Genomic DNA, 21,178 nt, shown 5'->3' with positions numbered 1-21,178 from the left:
TACCGAGCGGGCAGGACCTGCCGCCACGGCGGCGGGGGGCGGGGGGGGCGGCGCGGGGGAAGGGCGGCGGGCAGCGCTCCCTGCCGGGCGGAGGCCGCATAGCGCTGCAGGCGGGCACGGCCGCGCGCTGGCTGTAGGGACGGCCGCGCATGCCGGTGTGCACCTACGGACGGACACACGTACTGGTGTGGGACTGTACAGACAAACAGACGCGTGTGCACACACATATACACATGCAGAGACAGGAATACATGCGCACATATGTACGTCCACATGTGTACATACATATACATACCCACATATATACACTCATGCACATGTATACATGCATAGACATGCACACACATACAATTCCCATGCACATCCATAATCATATGCACGCATGCACACATGCACATAGGCATATATATATGTATACATGTACAGGCACGGGCAGACATGCCTGCATACACACAGACGCCCACCCATACGCACCCAGGCACACCAGCAGCGTGCGAGTGCTGTAAGCTGCTGGTGACCCCAGCATCTCTCACTCTGGGGACCCATTTGGGCAGGAAGAGGCTGAGCGGGTGCCGTGGTGGACTCAGCACGCATTGGGCGAGAGGCAGGTGCCCACAGGTGCCACCTTGTGCCACCCTGGGGCACATGTGGCCTTGGCACACATTATAGCCTGTCTTCATATAGGCGGGCTATAGGAAGCTGCTGGACGTGGGCAGGGGGCAGCAGGTTTATTGCCTGCACAGAGCATCTGGAGCGGCTGAGCCACGGCATTGCCCAGGCAGGCTTGGTGGCACAGCCCTTCATCGGCCCAGCCCCGCAGGGCACACAGTTGCTGAGGAGTCCTGTCCCAGCAGTGCATCCCAGTCTTCAGTGGTCTCAGTGCAGGGCGGACTTTCCTGAAGTTGCTGGTGGTTGTCAGCACTCATACTGTGGTGGGGCACAGCGCCCGGCCCTGTGGGGCAGAGCAGCCATGAGCACTGTGCCAGGGAGGCATCCCCCAGCTGGGGGAACCTGGGGTGAAGTGGCAAACTGGGCTCTGCTGGGGCTCAGCCACGAGGGTTGCCTGGGCTGGAGGCACTGAGACCAGGGAACACTGGGACTGGGGTGCACAGGAGGTCACTGGGCTGAGGGCAGTGGGTATGGCATAGGGGTAGGGGATCCCAGAGTGAAGAACTCCCAAAGCTGAGGAGGCTGGTGTGGTCGGGGTACATGTGGGGCCCCACAGCTAGGGACATCAGAGTACACGGGGGGGTCCCAGGGCTGGAGACACTGTGGGGATGAAGATACATACAGGGTCCCAGGGATGCAGGCTGGGCTGGGCAGGGGGTGATGTGGAGGATGGGCGGGGGTCCCAGCTCACCTGCAGGCCCTGGTGACGCACTCGAGGCTGTGCCGGCAGTGGGCACCCAGGGGTCTGCTGCCCACCATCCTCCAGAAGGGTGTCATGCGGGGCAGCCGGGGGGCTGCAGGCCCCCCTGCCTCCCGGAGCTCCTGCAGCACCCAGAGGGGCGGGCGGGGTGGGGAGGGGAGTGCTGAGCCCCTCGGCACCTGGTGCCCATCCCCCATGCCCGGACCCACCTGGAGGGAGCTAGGGAGCAGCAAGAGGAGGGAGACGAGCAGTGCCAGGCTGGTGGTGGTCCTCAGGGGTGCAGAGGGGACTCCGCTGGCTCTCCCACCTCGACTGGTGCCCAGTGCAAAGGGAGCTGAGGCTGCCATGGTGCCGCCGACTCCAGCTGTCTGGTGCCTCCGCTGGGCACTGCTCCTCCCCGGTCATGGCCCTGCACAAATATTTGAGTGGCCCCAGGTGGCGGGACAGCCCCTTGTCACCCCACCCACCACAGCTGGGGGCTGCCAGTGCCTCCACAGGGCAGCCACGGGGCACTCACGACATACCCGGTGTCTGGGCATCACTGTCTGCCTCCAGCTGGAGTGCCCTGGGTGCCTGAGGGGTAGCTGAACTCCACAGCTGGGCGAGCTCCACAACCAGTGCCCCTGTGCCATGCCTGGCTCAGATTTGCCCCAATGCTGCTAGGGCATGTGAGGCAAGTCATCCCCTCCCTGCCCAGTGCCATCGCAGAGGATGGGTTATGCAAGGTGGCAGTGCCCACTTGGGATGGGCAGCAGGAGGGGTAGTGAATGGGGACAAGGTGGAGACAGAACAAAGACCCAGAGAGGGGTTTGAGTCAGGAGAAAGGGCTGGGAGCAGGGTGGGAGGGGACAGGGATGCACTAGCTGGCCCAGAGGAGAGCAAGGGGCTGGTGCAGCCCCCAGTGCAGGTGGCAGCCCCACAGGCAAGATCCCTGCCAGAGCACAGGGCGGGGACATGTCTCCAAAGCAGGGGCTCCTGGTGCTTCCCTCAGGGCTAGTGCTGATGGGGTGCCAGGCTGTGCCGGAGGGGTTCACACAGCTGCGGGACCCACAGGAAGAGCCACCTCCTTGAGGTGCACCAGGGCACTGGGCTGGAGGCCCTGCACCCTCCACCCAGCTCTGCCACGGCAGCCCGGGTGCTGATGCAGGCATGGTGCCAGGGTCAGCCAGGGACAGTGGCTCTTTCCCTGAACTGCAGCTCCTCTGTCCCTTTGGCAGCATTTGGCCCGCCACCAGTGCAGAGATCACGCTGCTGGGGCAGCCGCTTGGCAAATGGGGTTACCCTGGGAAGGAGTCCAGCCCACCAGCACTGTGCACATGAGGACACAGGACTGGGATAGACAAACCCCAGTGCCCATCCATCTCTGGGTACCCAGCAGGTCTGAGGAGTGTCTGCACCAGACTGGGGTATGGGTCCCTGACAGGGACAGCACCAGGCACTGGCATCCAGTGGTGCCCAGGGCTGGGAGAGTGCCCAGCTGCCATGCCTTTCATCATCGCTTGCTTGGATGAGTCAACACCACACACTTAACGATTGACAAGTGAAAATCTTCCCCAGGGTCAGGTCCATGAGCTTCCACAAAACCAGAAGACATTTCCCCCCCCACCAGCCTCCTGACTGGATGTGGCCAACGGGACAAGGGGCAGGAGAAAAGCCTGAGGCTCTGCAGCTTCTCACTCTGCCAGGATTGGGGAGAAACGTTGGGGCTAGGGGAGGGATAGGGGCTGGCAGCACTCTGCCACACAACAAATGCCCACAGGAAGGAAGAAGTGCTGAAACATCCCCATGGACCCTGGCCCAGCAATAAGAGATGGAGCTGCAGGCCAAACAAGAGATGAGACCCTGGCAAGAGCCATGAGCTGAGAATGCATAGACAGCAGCAGTACCACTGAGCACTGGGGACAAGGATTACAGCTGCCACCCATGCCTCGCTGCTCAAAGACAGGGAACTTTGCCCCAGCCTTGCAAACACAGGACATCATGCCCAGGAAAAGGCAAGCTTGCCTGCAGACACCTTCCCAAAATAACCCTGGCAACCAAATGCCTTGGCCATGGTTACAGAAAGCCCAGGGAGACCCAGCTCAATGGTCCCCATGGTGCCCCAGGAGCTGCCCCATATAGAGGGATGTGAGGCATCTCTTGTCCCCAGTCCTACAGAGACAGCTATCTGCAACCACATTTGGTCCCTGCTGCCCAAGGAGAGGGTCTGTGCTCCAGGGGAGCCTCTTTTCTCAGCTCCTGGTTGAAACAGCTGACATTTACACCCTGCACACAGCAGGGAGCAGCACCCACCCTATCCATTGCAAGCACAAAGGTTGCTGCACAGTGACAGTCTGCATCAGCCAGGAGACAGAGCAAGAACAGATCAAGATGGTCTTTAGCAAAATCCATCAATTTATTTATTTACACAGTTAGCAATAAATAGAGAAAAGCCAGGCAGCAGGGGTGCTGGGAGTGGGACCGACCCCTCTAGGAACAGGTCGGGAGCTCAGCAGAGCCCAAGTCCCATGGGACAGCAAGGGTGCAAGAAGGCAGAGGGACACAGCAATGGAGTTCCAACCCCTGGGGTAGGGTGAGACCCAAGCCCTGCTAGAGGGCAAGCCAAGGAGGTGAAGGACAAGAGTCGCAGAGGAAGCAGCAGGCACAGCCCAGTGCAGGCAGCTGCCTGGCCCCCCAGCACTGGGAGCAGAGCTGGCAACTTGAATCCCTCCAGTTTTCACAGCCCCCCCAGAGCAGAACTGCAGGGGAGGAGAGGGGCTTCTCCCCCCAGCCCAATTCCCAGCCTGGTGAGATGCCACCGCAGCTGGGACTAGACATGATGGGGGTGCATGTGAGCTGGGAAGGAATCCCATGGGCAGGGTTGCGCCAGATACTGACTGTACCAGCTTGGTGCCAAGCACAGAGACACCTGGACAACTCACTCTCCCTGCCCTGGCTCCACCAGAAGACCCCTAGCCACCTCTTAAGAGCTTCGTGCTCCAGTCCAGGGACCCAGCTCTCCTCTGGGAGCATCGGGCCAAGCCCCCCTGCCCCCCAAAAACAGGCAGTGGCCATGGGGCTGCAGGAAAGACAGATGCCATGGGGCAACCACCCCAGCACAGGCTCCTGTCTTTAAAAACCTACAATTTACATAAAACTGCCATTGTAAAACCTTCCCACAAAGCAGTGCCCTGCAGGGAGGGGGATGAACCCGCCCCAGGCTGAGCAAGGCAAACCCTAAAGTCCAGATCCAGCAGGAATAGGCAGAGCCCGGGGGCAACGTGCTGAGAAGGCAGCAGGCGTTACCGGCAGGTGCAAGACTCTGCAATCATGTTCTCATACTCCTTGTAGAGGATGCCGCCGTTGCGCTCAATCATGAGGACACTGATGGGGCTATAGCGGTAGGGAACGCAGGAAGGCCGGGGCACATTGGCATCCACCAGCTGATGGACAAAGCTCTGCACCACGGCATGGTTGGGCGCATGGTAGTCGTAGCGGAGCAGGTGGGGACAGGTACCCTTGCAGTATCGTGGGTTGTAGCGGTGGGGAGCGATGATCCAGTGGTCCCAGCCCAGCTGGGCAAAGCTGACAGGGAAGGGGCGCAGGGAACAGTCGCTTTTCTCCCCTCCCTGCTCCCGCAGGTAGCCAGGCAGGTCGTGAGCCAGCATCCCCGTGTCACGCCGGTGCCGGTGGGGCTCTGCCCCTGGAGGTGTCAGCCCAGCCCGGGTGTCATTGAGGTAGAGGAGGAGGAAGGGGTGGCTGGGGGCCATTGTGGCGCCACGGCCCCCCGCCCGGCCAGCACGCACACAAACATGCTGCAGCACCAGGCTTCCCGCACTGCCATTGCCCAGCACCAGGTAAGGGGTGATGTCCGCTTCAGCCCAGCCGTGGCGGGGGTGGGCAGCAGGGCTGAGCAGCACCCCAGGTGCCTCACTAGTGGCTGCCAGCTCCAGGGCGCAGAGGAGGCGACCACGGGCCAGCGGCAGGCTGGCCAAGTAGACCACGGTGGCTCGGAGGAGGTGCTCACCCTCGGGCTGGCCCTCCAAGTAGTAGGTGAGGGGCTGCACATACCAGCGACCTGCGGGAAAGCAGCGGTCAGTGCCCCCCCGGTACGGCACAGCAGGCACCGCACCAGCATAGCCTCCTCGCAGGATGCTGCCACAGCCCTGCACAGTTCAGCGGAGCCTGTGGCACCACCATCCTCAAAGCCCGTAACAGCCAGGTGCCCCAGCAGGAGGCAGTAGCCTCAGCAAACAGCAGCTGTGTGCCACAGCTCACCCGCAGGTTGAAGGGCAAAGAGTGGCTGGGACAATTCCCATCCCCTGCACCAGCACCACTGGCCTGGCACAGCATCAGACAGGCTACGAAGGGGAGAGGGCCCAGGGGATCAGCAATGCCCTTGCCTATCTCGCTCCTAGGGCACGGAGAGCCTGGGCCTCCCACCAGTACCCCACGGCCAAGGGCAGCCCTGCAGGGCACAGGACGTACCAGCCCTGACCCAGACGCTGCAAAGAAGGGTAAAGAGACAGGCAGAGACCCCGCTAGGACTCAAGCCTACCTCACCAGCTCTGCTAATCCCCTGTACTGCCCTTATTGCCCGTCTGCTCCTTACCTGCCCAGGGCTGACCACTGTGGGAACTGGCCCGGACCAGGCGGACAGTGTTGGTGCCCAGGCTGCGGCTTCGGCGGGGTCGCCCTTCACGGTCAGCAGCATGCCGGTACAGGTTCAGCATGTAGCGCAGTGGCTGCCCACTTGCTGGCCCCGCTTGCCAGCCCCGGCTGCCTGGTGCCTGCGTTTGCAGGGCCTGCAGGAGGGGCAGTGGCGGGATGGCAGGCAGGGAGCTGGGGGGCAGTGGGGACTGGTTTGCAGCCCAGGAAAGAGGCACAGCAAGGAAGAGGAGGAGGCTGGTTAAGGGATGAAGCAAAGCCATGATAGGTATCGTGGGGGTGGGTGAGCAGGGCAAGGTGAGGCTGGCTGGCAGCAGGGTTAGGGGGAGCCTGCAGTCATGCTTCTCCCCCTAGAGAGGCAGAGCTGGTCGCAGGCACCAGCAAAAGGAGACCCCAGGGTGCTGCCAGCTGCTATCAATTCAGGACAACCATGCTAGCAGCTTCAGCTTAGCACAGGAACAGAAAGGTGAGGGGGCTCTGTATGCAAATAGGGGTGCAAATTCTAGGCTAAAACCCAGTCTAGGGACAACACCAGCCAGCCAGGAGCCTGGCTACAAAGGTCTGTAAAAGTGCCAGGGCAAGAGAGTAGGGTGGAGGGAGGAGTGAAGTGGGATGGGTGGGGAGGACCAGCTCGCTCAGCCCACCTGCTCCTAGCCGGCCTCCTCCTGCGGGGTAAGAGGTCCCAGCCCCCCGGGGCCCATTTTAAAGGCATGGACCCAATCAGGGTTTAAAGGGCCAGAAGCCCCACGGGAGGGGGGCTGGAGCCTGAGAGGTGCTCCGCTGCCGTGAGAGCCCCTCCAGTTCCCCCCTGCCCCATGCCGACTCTTCAGCAGGGGGGTCAGCACCTTTGTGTCCATTGCTGCAAGCTGGTACACTCTGCCCAGAGCAGGCACAGAGCCTGGGGTCTGCTTGCAGACCATCCCTGTGGCACAACCAGGCTGCCCAGTACGTCACTTTCCCCAGCTGAGAGATGGGCATCTAGACCAGGAACTGTGGCACTGAGGCACACAGGTGGGCAGAGTGACCCACAGCCCGGCGGTGCTGAGCGCGGCTGGGTCAGCCAGTGGTACCCACGCTGCAGGCATCACTATGCCTGCAGCTTCGCTGGGCTTGGCAGTCTCGGCTCTGAGGTCTTTCTGCCAGCACCTGCCCAAGGCTGAGGGGTTGCAAGGGTGATGCCCACCCTCTCGCTGGCACGTATCATTTGAGGCATTGCCCCTACAGAGGACAGTGCCTCCCAGCCCCAGAGCCACTGTGTGGCTCTGTAGGGCTCGCCTGAGGCAGGCTCTGTGGGTGCACCACAGAGACGAGTGCAGGCAGCCGCAGCCCAGGCTCCTGGCACAACGCCTGGCACAGTGCCCAGCCCCGTAGGACACTGCTGCTTTTCTGCTGGGATGGAGGGGGCTGGGAGGGGTGGACACTCTGGTTAGGAACCACTGATACAGGCAGAGGGACATGGAGGGAGCTGGGGACTGTGTTGGTGCCTGCCTTGCCCTGGGTGGTTGGGGAGTGTGTTGTGTTGGTGCCTGCCTTGGCCTCAGTGCTGCCCACCCTTCCTGGTGCCAGCTGGGCACAGCGATAAGGGTCAGGAGGGTCATATGGGGAGGTTGCTGGGGTGGGGGGGATGCTTAATGGGGTGTGGGGCCATGTGACAAGCCAGGGCACAGAGCCCTCACGCCTGGCCAGGCAGCTCTGGTTACTCATTTGGGAAAGGGCATGGGGGGCAGCCAAGCCTGGTGCAGGCTGGGGAAAGTCTAAGCATGGCAGGAGCCATCTATGAGTGGGGGGCACAGCAAAGGGGAAGTCAAGGGGAATGGCAAAGCCATAGGGAAAAGTGGGAGCGTCGGGAGAGGTGTGGACACGTTAAGACCATGCAAGGAGGGATGTGCACTGCTGCTGGGTGGCCTCCAGAGCCACAAACAGCCCAGGGACCGCCCTGTCCCCATGCCCTGGGACTCCCCAGTGGAAGGGTGGGGTGCCTGTTCTGGGCTGGGCAGGGCACAGGCAGGGTTCAGGGCAGGTGCCACGGACGGGAGCTGCCAAGAAAAAATCGAGGGACCCTTCCTGTGCCCAGGCTGAGCAATCCCAGGGGTAGCTTGCCAGCCCAGCACAGCAAGCCCACCCTCCCGGGCCACAGCGCTGCACCCGCCCAGCCTGCAGGCAGCCAGGGCCGCGGGCATGGCTGGCAGGGCAGAGCTGTCTGGGAAGGCGATGAGTAAGAGCTGGGGCCCCGGGCGGGAAGGGGAGGAGCAGGACTCCAGGGCTCCCCCGAGAACCAACGCTGATCCACTCCCACCAACCCCAGCTGCCACCCACCACCTCCTTCCCCTGCCTGTTTCCCCAAAGGCCACAGCAGCCTCTGCTGGACCTGGTGGGGGAAAGGCGGAGGTGATGCGCAGCCATACTGCCACACATGCCCGGGGATGCCCAGCAGGACAGGGTGGGGGCTGGAACGGGCAGGCCAGACAGGAGCCGGCAGCGCGTGCTTGCCCACAGGCAGTGGGGCTCAGGGCGTCAGCATGATTGCCAGGGTGGGGTGCCATGGGGAGCCTTCTGCCCCAAGGAGCTGTGACGGGTGCTGCACCACCCCGCTGCCACCCGAGCAGGGACCCCCTTGCACCCATGTGAGCACTGCCAAATTGCTGGCTACACCGCTCCGTCATGCCAGGCTGAGCTGTGCCAAGCTGACCGTAATGGTGCTGGTCCCTGCTGGCACCATACTGTGCTAGGCCAAACCAAGTTGTGCTGTGCTGAACTGTGCTAGGCCAAGCTAAGCCAGACCATGCTGTGCTGAGCCAAACCGTGCCAGCCCTGCCTGTCCATGTCAACATGAGCTGAACACTGATGGAAACTGGGCCAGGCCAAGTGGAGCCAAAACAGGTCAGGGCCCTGGCCATGCCATGCTGTACCGATCTGAACTGAATGCCAGTCCTGTGTCATTCCATGCTGAGCCAACCCAGCTGAGCTGCACCGAACCATGCTGGGCTAAGCCATGCTGGGCCAGCCAACCCATGCTGGCCTCCTTGCCATCCCTCGATGAGCTGAGCCAAATTGTGCTGGTCTGAGCTGCGCCGTGCTGTGCTGAACTAAACTGTGCCAGCCCTCAATGACATGCCATGCTGGGCTGAGATGGACTGAGTCAAACCGTGCTGGGTGGGCTATGCCAAGATGAGCCAAGCAGCTCATTGAAGGTCCCTGGGCCTAGCCTGTGCCATGCCAAGCTGAGATGAGTAGTACGGTGCTGTGCTGTGCCATTGTGTGCTGAGGCATGCCATCAGCTTTGCTGTGATGAGCTGTGCTGAGCCGTGCCATGCTGTGCTGAGCTGAGCTGAGTTGTGCCAAGCTGAGCTGTGTTGTGGCCGTGCTGAACTGGGCTGAGCCGTGCCAAGGCAAGCTGTGCCATGCTGTGCCGAGATGTGTTGTGCCTAGCTGAGCTTAGCCATGCCGAGCTGAGCTGTGCTATGCTGTGCCAAGCCGTGTCACGCCATGCTGAGCCGAGCTGTGCTGTGCCCAGTCGAGCTAAGCCGAGTCGTGCCAATCTAAGCTGTGCCTAGCAGCGCCGTGCTGAGCCGAGCCGTGCCATGCCACGCCGTGCCGATTGCCGCCGTCCCTCCTCACCTCATTGGCGGCAGCGGATCGGCCCCGGTGCCGGGCCGGCCCCGCCCCGCCGCTCGGCTCCGCGCCGCTCAGCCCAGGCGGGCGGGGGTGTCATTTCCTCCGCGGTGCGGGGCTGGGTCGGGCCGGGCCGGGATGAGGCGGTAGCGGTCATGGAGCGGGCCGAGGGCTGGCCCGGCGCCCCCCAGTACGTGCATGTGCAGCTGCAGGGGGGCGCGCCCTGGGGCTTCACGCTGCGCGGCGGGCTGGAGCACGGCGAGCCCCTCATCGTCTCCAAGGTAGGCGCCGCCGGACGCGGTCCCACGGGGGCTCCTCGGCATCCCCCCGCGAGGGTGCTCCGACCCGTGGCGGGGCGCGGGGGGGACACCCAGTGACCGGCGGCGCTGGGGGCGTGGGGAGCCCCGGCAGTAGGGTCGCGTGTCCCGGCGCCGTGGGGCGGGGCCCTGGCGGTCACCGTGCCCACGTCCCCTCGCGACCCGCCACCTCGAGCCGCGAGGGAGAGTGGGAGCGGGGGCCGTGGGGGCCGAGGGGGCGGAGGGACAGTCCGGGCCCGGCGACAGGAAGAAATTCCTCCGGCACATCCGTTGGGCTGGCGGCGGGGGCAGCAGCCCCCCCTTCGTGTACTCGGGCACCCCCGGGACCGGGCTTTGCGGGGACGTTGGGGACCACGGTGGGAGGGACGGGAGTCCGCCCCGTCCCGGCACCCCCAAAACGCCCGGGTAGGGCCGTGCCTGGGACAGCGGGCGGGTGTCGAGGTGCGGTACCTGGCGGGAGAGGCGCGGGGCCCGGCCTCCCGGGTCCCTTCTGCAGCCGGGAGCGCGGAGACCGAGAGTGCGGCCCCACGGCTGCGACGTCCCGCCACTCAGGGGGTCACCGATTCCCGTGGCCCCGCCGGGGCATCGCCCTCCTGGGATACTCGCTGGGAGCCAGGCAGCAGCCGTGGGTGCCCCAGTATCTCATGCCCCTGCGGAGCGCGGCCGAGCCCCTTTCGCCGGGAGGTTTGGCTGCCCACCCGTCCGGTGCCACCGTCCTACCGGGGCCAGGGTGCTGGCGGGCCGGGCTGTGCAGCGGCCCCGGGGCTGCCTCCGTGCCCCAAGCCGGGCTGCCTGCCCCCCCCAGGGCCATCCACGCCCTGCGCCGGGACGCAGGCAGCGTGGTCTGGCTGGGGGAGCTGGAAAAGTGGCTCTGGTCCCTGCCCTGCGCCCCGGGGTGGCACCGCCGGCGGGCGAGTGCCGGGGCTCTGCCAGGAGCCGAGGGGCCGCTGCCCGCCCTCTGACTCGCTGCCGAGCCTCGGGGCAGTGGATCCCGGTGGGTCTGCCGGGTGCTGGAGGAGGGGCGCGGGGACGTTCCCCACTGCTGCTGAGAACGAGGCGGGGGGGGGGGTCATTGCGGGCCGGGGGGTGCCGGCCCCTGCGCTCCTTCGGCCGGGCCGCCGTCACCGCGTGTGCTCTGCAGACAAAGGGGGCTTGTTCCAGCGCTCTGTGCATTCAGGGGAGGGTCCCCCGGGGCACCCGCTCCGCCGCTGCGGCCGGCCGAGGTGTGTGGGGAGGGGGCAGCTCCTGCCTGCGGTGCGGGAGGCCCCGGGCCGGAAAGGGGAAGGGGCTCCTGGCGCTTAGTGAAACAGTTTGGCCTCTGAGCCCGCTCCGGTTGGGATCCCTTCCTGTGGCAGAGTCTCATGGCTCGGCTGGCGTGGGCTCTGGTGGGGCTGCTGAGCAGCCCTCGGCACAGGCCCCCCTAGGCGCATCGTGGGCAAGGAGGGAGGTCTGTTTGGGGCAGGGTGGCCACAGCTTGGACACTGCCAAGGCTGTGACTCCTTCTAAGACAAGTCTCTCCTGGGGCACCAGATATTCCTGTGAGTCAGCTGATGCCCACCATTAGAGGCCAGAGTGAACACCAGGGGTGGTGTCGACAAAGTGCCATGGGGGGCTGGCCCAGCAAGTCAGGGCAGCAGGCAGTGGAGTTTGGCTGCCAGCACTTAGTTCACTGGTGGCAAAGGCAGAACAAGGGGCTGTTTGTGCCAGATTTAGCTCCTGGTGAGCGATGCCAGGGCTGGGCCATGTCCGTCCCAGCACATGTGGTGGCCCAGACGTGGGTGCAGCCCCAGCAGTGTCCAGCACTGGGGGGGAGTATGTGTCACCACTGACTCAGCCCCTTGGCAGCGGCAGGCAGGATGGGGTGGGCACATGGAGGTGCCACAGAGGACTGGGGTCATGGTGCAGCCTGCCCTGCCTGCCTGCTCTGCTGGAGCTGCCGGGTGGTGGGCAGTGGCGTGGCAGGGTTTGAATCCAGCTGCTCAGTGGGTGTTTGATGGGACTGGAAGCCCTTGCAGGCAGCTGGGGCCCATGCCAGGAAGGCAGCCCCACAGCCGACTCCTGGGTGGGAGGGCAGCCTGCCTACACAGGCAGGTGCATCAGGCTGTGCCCAGCCTGGGCATGGCACTGCAATCCCCAGGTCCCTGAAAAAATGGGAGAGCTGTGGGGCACTGGGTAGAGCTGTGCCAGGTAGAGCCATGGGACAGTGCCGGCCTGGGCAGGAGGTCTGGCTGCCCCTGCCTGGCTCCCCAGGTGCCATGTTGCCCATGGGCAGGGAATGCTCCCTGAGTCCTGCCAGGCACCAGGGCTGGGAAGGGGTGCCCAGGGGCACGTGCATGGTGGCTGGCCTGCTGGGGAGCTGTGAGTGGCCCCTGGCGCCGAGGCCTGGCTGCCACCCAGGCTCAGCGGCAGAGACAGCACTGCAGGCACTACGGGCAGAGCTTGTTCCTCTGCCGGGCCGGGAGCAGCAGGGCAGGATGATAAGCCCATGGGCAGGGTGGGCGCAGAAGCCCTGGCACAGGACCAGGTCACCTCTGCCTGTCACCCTGCAGGGTGGCTGTAGAGTCTGACCAGGTCAGGCTCCACATTCATGCCAGGCATGGGGGCACGAGGCATCCCAGATCCTGCCCCACGCGCCTGCACGCCCTGTGCCACTGCGCAACCCAGCAGCCAGCATCACTTGCCAGCCCTGCGGTGTGATGGGCTGAACATGGCGATGCCTGGCTGTTGGGAGCGGCAGAATGGGCAGAAATGAGCATCAGCACTGGGCACTCTGCCTGCTCCAGCTGGGCACTGCTCGTCCCAGGGCTGCCTGTACTGCACCTACCTGCTGGGGCAGAGAGGTTGGGCTGGGGCCCCTCTGTGCTGGCAGCACCATGAACCTGTGTCTTCGAAGCCACAGTGGTACAAGGTACCAGGCTCGTTTCAGCTGTGGGTGCCAGGATGGGATGGGCCTGTGCCAGGGCCGGGCACAGGTCAACACTTCCCCTGCTGTTGGCTTCCCTTGGCCCACAAGGCATGATGACATCCTTTGGTCATCAAAATAACAGTGGGTGCCCGTGCAGGACTGATGTGGGGCTTCGAGCAGCAGCAGGGGGCTGGCATCCGCACTGGACAAAGGGCCCTTGTGCTGCCCATGCCTGCAGGGGAATCTGCTGGGACAGGACATTTTTTCTTCTCCCTCCCTCCCTCCCCAATGCCCTTTCCTTGCTCAGAAATTCATGTGACCGGGGCGGGGGGGAGCCCCGTGCCACAGATTCGCCCCTGGCGCTCAGTGGCAGCAGCACATCCCTCGGGGTGTTCTGGGGCACTGTGCTCCCCTTGACGCCCCTCTCTGTTGCCCAGGTGGAGGATGGGGGCAAGGCTGCACTGTCCCGCCGGCTGCAGCCGGGCGATGAGCTGGTGAACATCAGCGGGACACCACTGTATGGGTCCCGCCAGGAGGCCCTGATCCTCATCAAGGGCTCCTACCGCACCCTGAAGATGATTGTCCGCAGGTTGGCAGCGCTGCGGGTGGGGGGGAGGGGAGGGGGGGGCAGTGGCACCTATGCTGGGGGGCATCACCTGCCTGGGGGACTGGTGGGAGCCTGGAAGTGCCCCTGTCTGCAGCCTGGATGTGCCTCGTGCTGGGATGGGGTAGGGGACAGCCCTACCATGGCTGCCAGCACTCCGTGGTGGGTGGAGGTTCCCCAGGCCAGTGTGTGGCCAGCAGAGCTGGGGCAGTGCGGCAGGCTCGCCACCCCCTTGCTGGGCGGTATCCTTGAGTGTAGCCGCTCCTCTCCCTTCCTGCTTGCCTGCCTGCTGCCTGTCTGGGAAAGGAAGGAGAGGCAGGGCAGGGCCCTGCAGTCCCCCCGCCACGACCCGCATCCACTCCCTGGCTGCATCCTGACGGGGCTCCAGCTCCAGCAGCAGAGGCTGGGGTGGTGCAGGGCACTGCCCACGGGGCAGGGGGTGCTGGGGCTGTGCCGAGGCTCAGCATCATCCATGGTGAGTCTGGGGGCTCTGGGTGGGGAGGGATCCCTGTGCTGACTCTGCAGCTCGTCCCTGTCACCCTCCCTAACCACCTGGCAGATGCTGGGGCAGCACCAGGCACGTGGAGGGTACAGGAGGTGGCATCTGTCCACATGTCTGTGCCGTGGCACTGGACATAGCTGCTTGCATGCGCTGGGGGGACTGAAGACCCTCCCGGCTGCCTGGCACAGGGAGTGGTACAGGTTCTGGCACAGGACCTCTCCCTGGGGACGCAATGTGTCCGGTGCTTGCTGCAGATGCTGAGACCAAGGAACAAGGGGTGAAGGTCAGGCTTGTGATGGGGACACAGATGTGGCCTCAGGGTCCTTTGGCATGCCTTCGGAGTCCGTCCAGTAGTCCAGTACAGAATTGCCTGTGGGCTCTGCTGGAGCCACGTCCTTGGTCCCCTGTTGATGCTGCCAGCAGGGACGCTGCAGGCAGGGGGGCCCCGGCAGTGGCAGGGGGAATTGTGGGATCCCCCTGCCCAGTTCCAGGTGCTGGCAGGGCTGGACCCTCCTTACCACTGTCCCCCTTGGGCGGGCGCTGGCCTGGGGGGGACAGGAAGCCCTATAGGAAGTGACTTCAGCCCCGGTTCCTCGGCCCGGCTTCCTCCCCATTCTTGTCCTCTCCTGCTGTTGCTCTTGGCAGGAGGAGTGTGCCCATCCTCCGGCCCCATTCCTGGCACGTGGCCAAGCTCTCCGAAAGCCGCTCCGACGCCCCTGCCATGCACTGCTCCTCCGATTCCTTCAGCCTCTCCTGGCCCGCGGGGTGTGATGTCAGGTGAGACCCCTGACCCACCCCCAGGGGCACCCAAGGGACCATGAAGGCGGATGGGGTGGACGGGGCACTTGCTTGGGTCGGGGCGGGAGTGTGTTGGGTGGGTGCTCCCCGCTTATCCCACGCCGCTGTCGGGCATCCCCCCGCGTCCTGCCGCCACACTGCCCTTTCCCTGCCTGTTTACTCGCAGGCTCCCGGCAGGAAGGGGCGGTGGCTCTGCTGGAGCCGGCCAGGAACTGCCCAGTCCCGTTTCCCCCCGCCAGAGCTGGTCCCAAGTGGCCGCAGGCGTGCCCACTCTGTGTCCCCACGCCTGCTCCCCCTGGCAGCGCCGGGGCAGCCGAGGGTGCGAGCGGCAGGCTGAGGCTGTGCCAGCCCGTGCCCCCTGTCCCAGGGAGGGTGGGGGGGGCTGGGAGAAAGGGGGATGGGGGGCGGCAGGCGCCCCTAACGCCGGCATGGGGCCGGGGCCAGCGAGCTGTCCCTGCAGTGGAACCAGCTGTCCCGGCACTGCAGCACCGACCGGAGCAGCTCCATCGGGAGCATGGAGAGCCTGGACCAGCCTGGCCAGGCCTGCTATGAAGGGGACCCCTCACCCGTTGACCAGGGCACATACCACAGCAAGCGGGACTCGGCCTACAGCTCCTTCTCCGCCAGCTCCATCGCCTCAGACTGCGCCCTTTCCCTGCGCCCCGAGGAGGCCGCCTCTGCCGACTCTGGTGTCCCAGGCTCCTGCAAGCACCCTGACGGGCGCTACCTGACCACGGGGGCCGAGCTGTCCACCAGCCAGCACCCCGAGGCCTGGCGTGCGCCTGTGCCCCCCCAGCCCCCTGTCAGGAGGGACAGCCTGCGGGCAGCCCCAGCCAGTGGAGGGGACAGGCGCTGGGTGTCAGCAGACATGCTGCATGCCAAGGGCCGGTGGATCTCTGACACCTTCCTCTGCCAGCGGGACGGGGAGGCAGTGGGCAGGAGGAAGCCAGCACCATACTCCGCGAAGGACCGTCTCTCTGCTGACCAGTATTACATGCTGAGCTCTCAGCCGGACCGGTGCCCAGCCGAGCCCATCCTGGGGGACAGTACAGAGTCTGGCAACCAGCTCTACCCGGATGGCGGCGTGCACCAACTGCCGGGTTCTGTGGTGGCAGGTGACAGCCTGCTGCTCTCCCCCCTCAAGGGTCACGCACCACACCGGCACAGTGCTCCTGAGCAGCTGCTGGCCTCCCAGCTCCGCTCCCTCCAGGTGGGCGCTGGCAGTGGGCGAGCCTCACCAGCCCCCGACGGGCACCACTGGACCCTTTCCCCTCTGCACCCTGAGGGCAGCCGGCCAGCAGCCATGGGGGCCGCCCGGGACACCCCGCTCTATCCAGAGCCATGCCACCGCTTGCCACCCTGCCACTGCTGTCCCAAGCCACAGCGAGCCTGTGGGCAGGACGGGCAGGGGGCCAGCCTGGTGCGCGGCACCGAGGGGCCGATGGAGGAGGAGAGTCGGGCGGGGGGCCGTCGGGCGGGGGGTCCTCCTCACCGCTCTGCTCAGATGCGCCGCCGCAGCGACCGCTTCGCCACCAGCCTGCGCAATGAGATCCAGCGGCGCAAGGCCCAGCTGCAGAAGAGCCGGGGTCCCAGCACCCCGCTGCCTGGCGAGGAGCCGGTGGAGGAGGCGGACGAGTCCCCTGAGGGCAGCGTGCCGGCGGAGGGACCGCGTGCCCCGGCCGAGCGCCTCAGCCCTACGCAGAGTGAGGACGGCAGGAACCCTGGCCCTGCAGGGGACCGAGGCATCGCCCCCCCCGACCCACTGCCAGTCCCCACAGGGCCCCTGTCCTCTGAGCAGGTGGTGCCAACAGGCCGGGGCCGCTGGCGCTGGTCCCCAGAGCGCAAGCTGCAGCAGCAGCGCTTGCCCAGCCCTGGCAAGCCAGAGGGCTATGGCCAGGGACCAGCGGCCCCCAGCTCCCCGCCACGGGGCAGCGACGAGGCCGTCCTCCTGCCCTTCGCTGACCGCCGCCGGTTCTTCGAGGAGAGCAGCCGGCCAGTGCTGCCCCGGCATGGCAAGCCGCTGGTGGGTGATGCTGATGTCTTCCAGCCCCCTAGCCCCGAGCGCCGGGACACCCACCGCCTCTCTGTGGACCAGCCGTACAGCTCCCCGTCGCCCCGCCGGCCCGGCTCCGCCAGCCCCTATGCCGAGTGCTGCCGGGAGCAGCCCCCCTGCTACAAGCCACTGGGGAGGCCAGGGGAGCTGGAGTATCTTCGGGGCTTCTCCTACCCCTACGGGGGTCCCTTGCGCCCCGAGCCCTGCCGTTACTGTGGGGGAGACCTGTGCCCCGCTCTGCTTGCCCGTGGCCACACCTGCCGCTGCCACCCCCAGCCCTGGGCGCGCTGCCCTGACTGCTGCTGCCCAGCCCCCCGCCCTGGGCGGGAAGAGACTGATGCCTGTCCCCCCCGGAGAGCCTTCGCCCCGGTGAGTGAGCCCCCCCGGACTGTGCTGAGAGCAGCACTGGCACCACCCTGCACCCTCAGAGCGTAATCCTGGACTGGGGTGGGGAGTGCTGCACCCACCGGGTGCCCCACAGGCCCCCTGCATGCCTACTGCGCTTGGACGGGGATGGGTCAGGGGGTGCTGGGGAGCCTGGGTGCTGGAAAGGGGAGTGCTGACCCTCCTTTCACACCCTCTCTCCTTCCCCCGTGCAGGAATTTCCTCTGGATGAGTGGGAACCGCCAGCAATAACCAGGAAAGTGAGCCAGTCCATCAGGTGAGCCCACGCTGGGTGCTGCGGTGCGGGATGTGCGTGCCATTCGGTGGGGACCTCTGCCAGTGAGGTGTGGGGACTGCTGTGATTTTGGTTGGTGATGTACAAAGCAGCTCCCTTAATGCCCTCACCACAGCCGCACTGTGCCCTGTGAAGTGGAGGTATGTGCCACCTTGGGCAAGTGGGGCCTGGGGTTGCGAGGAGGTGCCCGTAGTGGGGTGGGTCCCTCCTTACCCATCCCCAGTGGGCTGAGGGCATCTCTGGGGGGCTGTGCCCAGTGCTGGGGCACCAGGAGAGCCTGGGCTTCCCCCACCAGCTAGGCTGGGTGACTCCAGCTGGGGAAACTGAGGCAGGGGTGGGCATGAGCTGCTGGCAGGGGGTGACTGTCTCATGGGGATGGGTGCCCCTTTCTCTCCACAGTGAGCTCTCCCATCACCAGCCAGGCTTCCCGAGGCTCAGCCCCTTCCGCCCCTGCTTTGAGAGCACCGAGCCAGAGTGGCTGCCCTGCTACCGGGCCACATCTACACATGACCTCTCATGGGATGGTGACCACCTGACCCGCTCCCCTGAGAGCCCCCCGGACTCCCTGCACCACCCGCTGCGGGGCAGAGCGTTCTCCGAGAGCCACCTCAACCTGGAGCCCGCCAGCCCTCGGGGCTGCGACCGGAGGGACCTTCTTCGTGCCAAGCTGGACCCACCTGGTGTCCTGAAAAAGAAGGGTCCCCCACCTCCTCGCCCACCTCCCCCCAACTGGGAGAAGTACAGGCAGCGCCGGACATCCCAGCGCCTGCCAGATGGTTCTGGGCACGGCTCTACCTTCACTGCGACCCCGGTGCTGACCCGCAGCATCAGCGAGGCCATGCGCGAGCGGTCGCAGAGCCTCACCGGTGAGCGAGGGGGCCGGTCCCGGGGGCATGCCGCTCGCCCCCCGGCCCCACTGAGCGCCTGGCGCCGACCCGAGCCCGCTGGATCGCTCCGCAGGACTCCCGAGGCTGATGCTGGTAGTGCTGAGATTAGCAGGCAAGTGCTGCCGTGGCGTGGGGGTGGGAGTGGGGCTGCGTTGCCCTTTGAGCACTGCGTCAGAGCCTCCTAATCCACCCCTTGTAGTGGGCTGTGGGGTTTTCTCGGGGAGGTGGGCATCTCTGACCTCTTTCCTTGGGATTGGCATGGCCCTGCGTGTCCCTATCCCCCACGGGCAGATGGGAGAACTGATGTGGGTGCCCCTGGGTGGGTGTTGGCAGGGCGGCTGGGGCTGGGGAGGAGCAGCCGAAGGCAAAGCACACCTGGGAGATGGAGGAGCAGCACCAAAGGCTTGACTGGAAGCAGGAGCAGAGCTGGACCAGCCCCCGTGGGGTGCGTGAGTGCTCTCTGCCCCTGCGTGGTGGCCCCAGCCCTGCCACCCCGGTGGCACCCCAGTCCAGCCCCGGAGCAGTGGAGGAGGCGAGCTACCAGGGGGACCGACCCCAGCCCCACCGCGTAGACTCAGAGGAGCTGCTGTGGGACGTGACGGGCACGGACCACTCCCTGGCTGGTATCCTTGCCCCCTTGGCCCCCCTCAACACTGCCACTGAGGCAATGGGCGAGCCGCTGGTGGTGGGGGAGCGGCAGGCCTGGCGGGAGCATTTCCAACAGGACTGGCACCTGGAAGCCCTGGCACAGGACAGGTAGGGCTGGTGTGGCACCGGGCACCGTGCTGAGGCCCGGCTGCAGCCCGCCACCCCTGGTGCTGAGCCTCTGTCTCTGCAGGCAGGGCTTCGAGCCTATCTCGCTGCCCCCTGGGAGCACTGCCAGCTCCACCTCCTACCCGGTGTATTACGTCGCAACAGTGGGCAAAGCCGAGCCCCTCAGCAAGGTGAAGGAGCTTCCAGAGATGGTGGAGGGGAGCTTGGAGGAGGAGGAGGAGGAGGTGGATCGCGAGCTGGTGGAGAAGAAGGTAAAGCGGGCGCTGGTGGGGATGATGCCCTCAGGGTTCCGCACTGCCATCAACAGATGCTTGCAGGGACCGAAGGCATTGCCGGACGCTCATGGGGACAGGTGCATCATTGGGCGCTCATGGGAACCAGGGGCACCACTGGATGCTCATGGGGACCGATGCATCATTGGGTGCTCATGGGAACCAAGGGCATCACTGGATGCTTATGGGGACCAGGGACATTGCTGAGTGATCGCAGAGACCAGGGGCACTGCTGGATGCTCACAGAGGCTGGGACATTGTCACATGCTTGTGAGGACCAGGGGCATTGTCGGGTGCTTGCAGGGCCTGGGAGGGTCACCAGATGCTCATGGGAACCTGGGGCATTGCTCAGGACTTGCAGAGACTGGGAGGTTGACGGACGCTCATAGAGACCAGTGGCATCGCTGGATGCTTGCGGGGACTAGGGGCATCACTGGGTGCGCACAAGGAGTGAGGACATTGCTATGCGCTCATGGGGTCTGAGACATTGCCAGACGCTTGCGGGGACTGGGGGCGTTGCTGATAATGTATGGGAACCAGGGGCATTGCCAGATGCTCCTGGTCTGTGGGGCCCAGTGCAGTGTGGCACACATGCACCCATTCGCCAGTCCCCCAGTCCCAATGGGGGGTGGCCCCAGTTGCCCCTGACCCCTTTCCTCTGGCAGCTGCAGCTGATTGAGAGTCTAAGCCGCAAGCTGGCGGTGCTACGGGAGGCACAGCGGGGGCTGCAGGAGGACATTAGTGCCAATGGGGCTCTGGGTGAGGATGTGGCTGCCCGCCTGCAAGCCCTCTGCACCCCGGGGGAGTTCGACAAGTACCGCCTCTTCGTGGGTGACCTGGACAAAGTGGTCAACCTCCTGCTCTCCCTTTCGGGGCGCCTGGCCCGAGTGGAGACTGCCCTGGGAAGCCTGGGGCCGCATGCCCCCACCGAGGACAAGGTGGGCACAGGGCAGGGAGGCACCCGCAGGGTGTCGGGGCACGGGACCCCCTGCCAAAGCCACCTGTCTCACCCACAGGTAGCCCTGCGGGAGAAGCAGCGGCTGCTGGTGGCGCAGCTGGAGGATGCCAAGGAGCTGAAGGAGCACGTGGGGCGGCGGGAAGAGGCCGTGGGTGCCATGGTGGCGCGGTACCTGCCGGCCGAGCACCTGCAGGACTACCAGCACTTCGTCAAAATGAAGTCAGCCCTTATTGCTGAGCAGCGGGAGCTGGAGGAGAAGATCAAGCTGGGCCAGGAGCAGCTCCGCTGCCTGCGTGAGAGCCTCGGCCAGGCCCCCAAGGGCTGCTAGCCCCCTGCCCAGCCTCCCCCATGGCCATGACCCCAGCTTGCTGCCAAAGCACATGCCTGGGGGCTCTTCCCTGCGTCAGTCCATCTGTCCTGCCCCTGCCTTTTATTTATTTTTCCGTATTACCGAGCAGGGGAGAGGGTGCCAGTCCAGGCCCTGGCAGGGGAGGGTCATGCCGCAGAACTGCCCTGGGCTCTGTGGCCACCCAGGACTCTGTGGCCCAGCAGGACCAGATGGGGAGATCCTCCCGCACCTCCCCAGGTCTTTCTGTGCCCACGAGGATCCCTCCACCTTGTCCTGGACACAAGTGCCTGTCCGACAGCTGGTGCTGCACCGTGTGCCTTAAACACCCCAGTGGCTGCCCTGGGGCATCCCCATGCAGCACCTGAAAGGGTTAAACCATCCTCACCCTCCATTATGTCTCTTTGTCCAACTCTATCCATCTGTCCGGTGGGAGCTGGAGGAATTTCAGCCCC

At 65.3% G+C, this 21,178-nt stretch overlaps 2 protein-coding genes across 3 annotated transcripts; one reads left to right on the top strand and one right to left on the bottom strand.

The window, feature by feature from the left end:
• Positions 1-4,650: 4,650 nt before the first annotated feature.
• Positions 4,651-6,279, bottom strand: BMP15 (bone morphogenetic protein 15). The gene is made up of 2 exons (XM_086619839.1): positions 5,961-6,279; positions 4,651-5,426 (listed from the first exon to the last, which is right to left on the bottom strand). The coding sequence occupies exons 1-2, from the start codon at positions 6,277-6,279 to the stop codon at positions 4,651-4,653; spliced, it is 1,095 nt and encodes a 364-aa protein (XP_086475965.1).
• Positions 6,280-9,783: 3,504 nt separating this feature from the next.
• SHROOM4 (shroom family member 4) lies at positions 9,784-20,705 on the top strand. 2 transcript variants are annotated; one of them, XM_086619763.1, is made up of 10 exons: positions 9,784-9,909; positions 13,288-13,439; positions 14,602-14,733; positions 15,199-17,174; positions 17,402-17,468; positions 17,886-18,485; positions 18,707-19,129; positions 19,212-19,398; positions 20,085-20,357; positions 20,436-20,705. In XM_086619763.1, exons 1-10 carry the CDS (start codon positions 9,784-9,786, stop codon positions 20,703-20,705), a joined length of 4,206 nt encoding a protein of 1,401 aa, XP_086475889.1. The 2 variants fall into 2 exon arrangements, with proteins under 2 accessions (XP_086475889.1, XP_086475890.1); XM_086619764.1 differs by having other exon boundaries at positions 15,199-17,176; positions 17,407-17,468.
• Positions 20,706-21,178: the final 473 nt, after the last annotated feature.

The sequence above is a fragment of the Tauraco erythrolophus genome, chromosome 13 (genome assembly GCF_009769465.1).
Source record: "Tauraco erythrolophus isolate bTauEry1 chromosome 13, bTauEry1.pri, whole genome shotgun sequence".
In the NCBI taxonomy this organism is placed as follows: Eukaryota; Metazoa; Chordata; class Aves; order Musophagiformes; family Musophagidae; genus Tauraco; species Tauraco erythrolophus.
The sequence above is the reverse complement of the archived record's forward strand: the minus strand, read 5'-3'. Positions and strand labels throughout refer to the sequence as shown.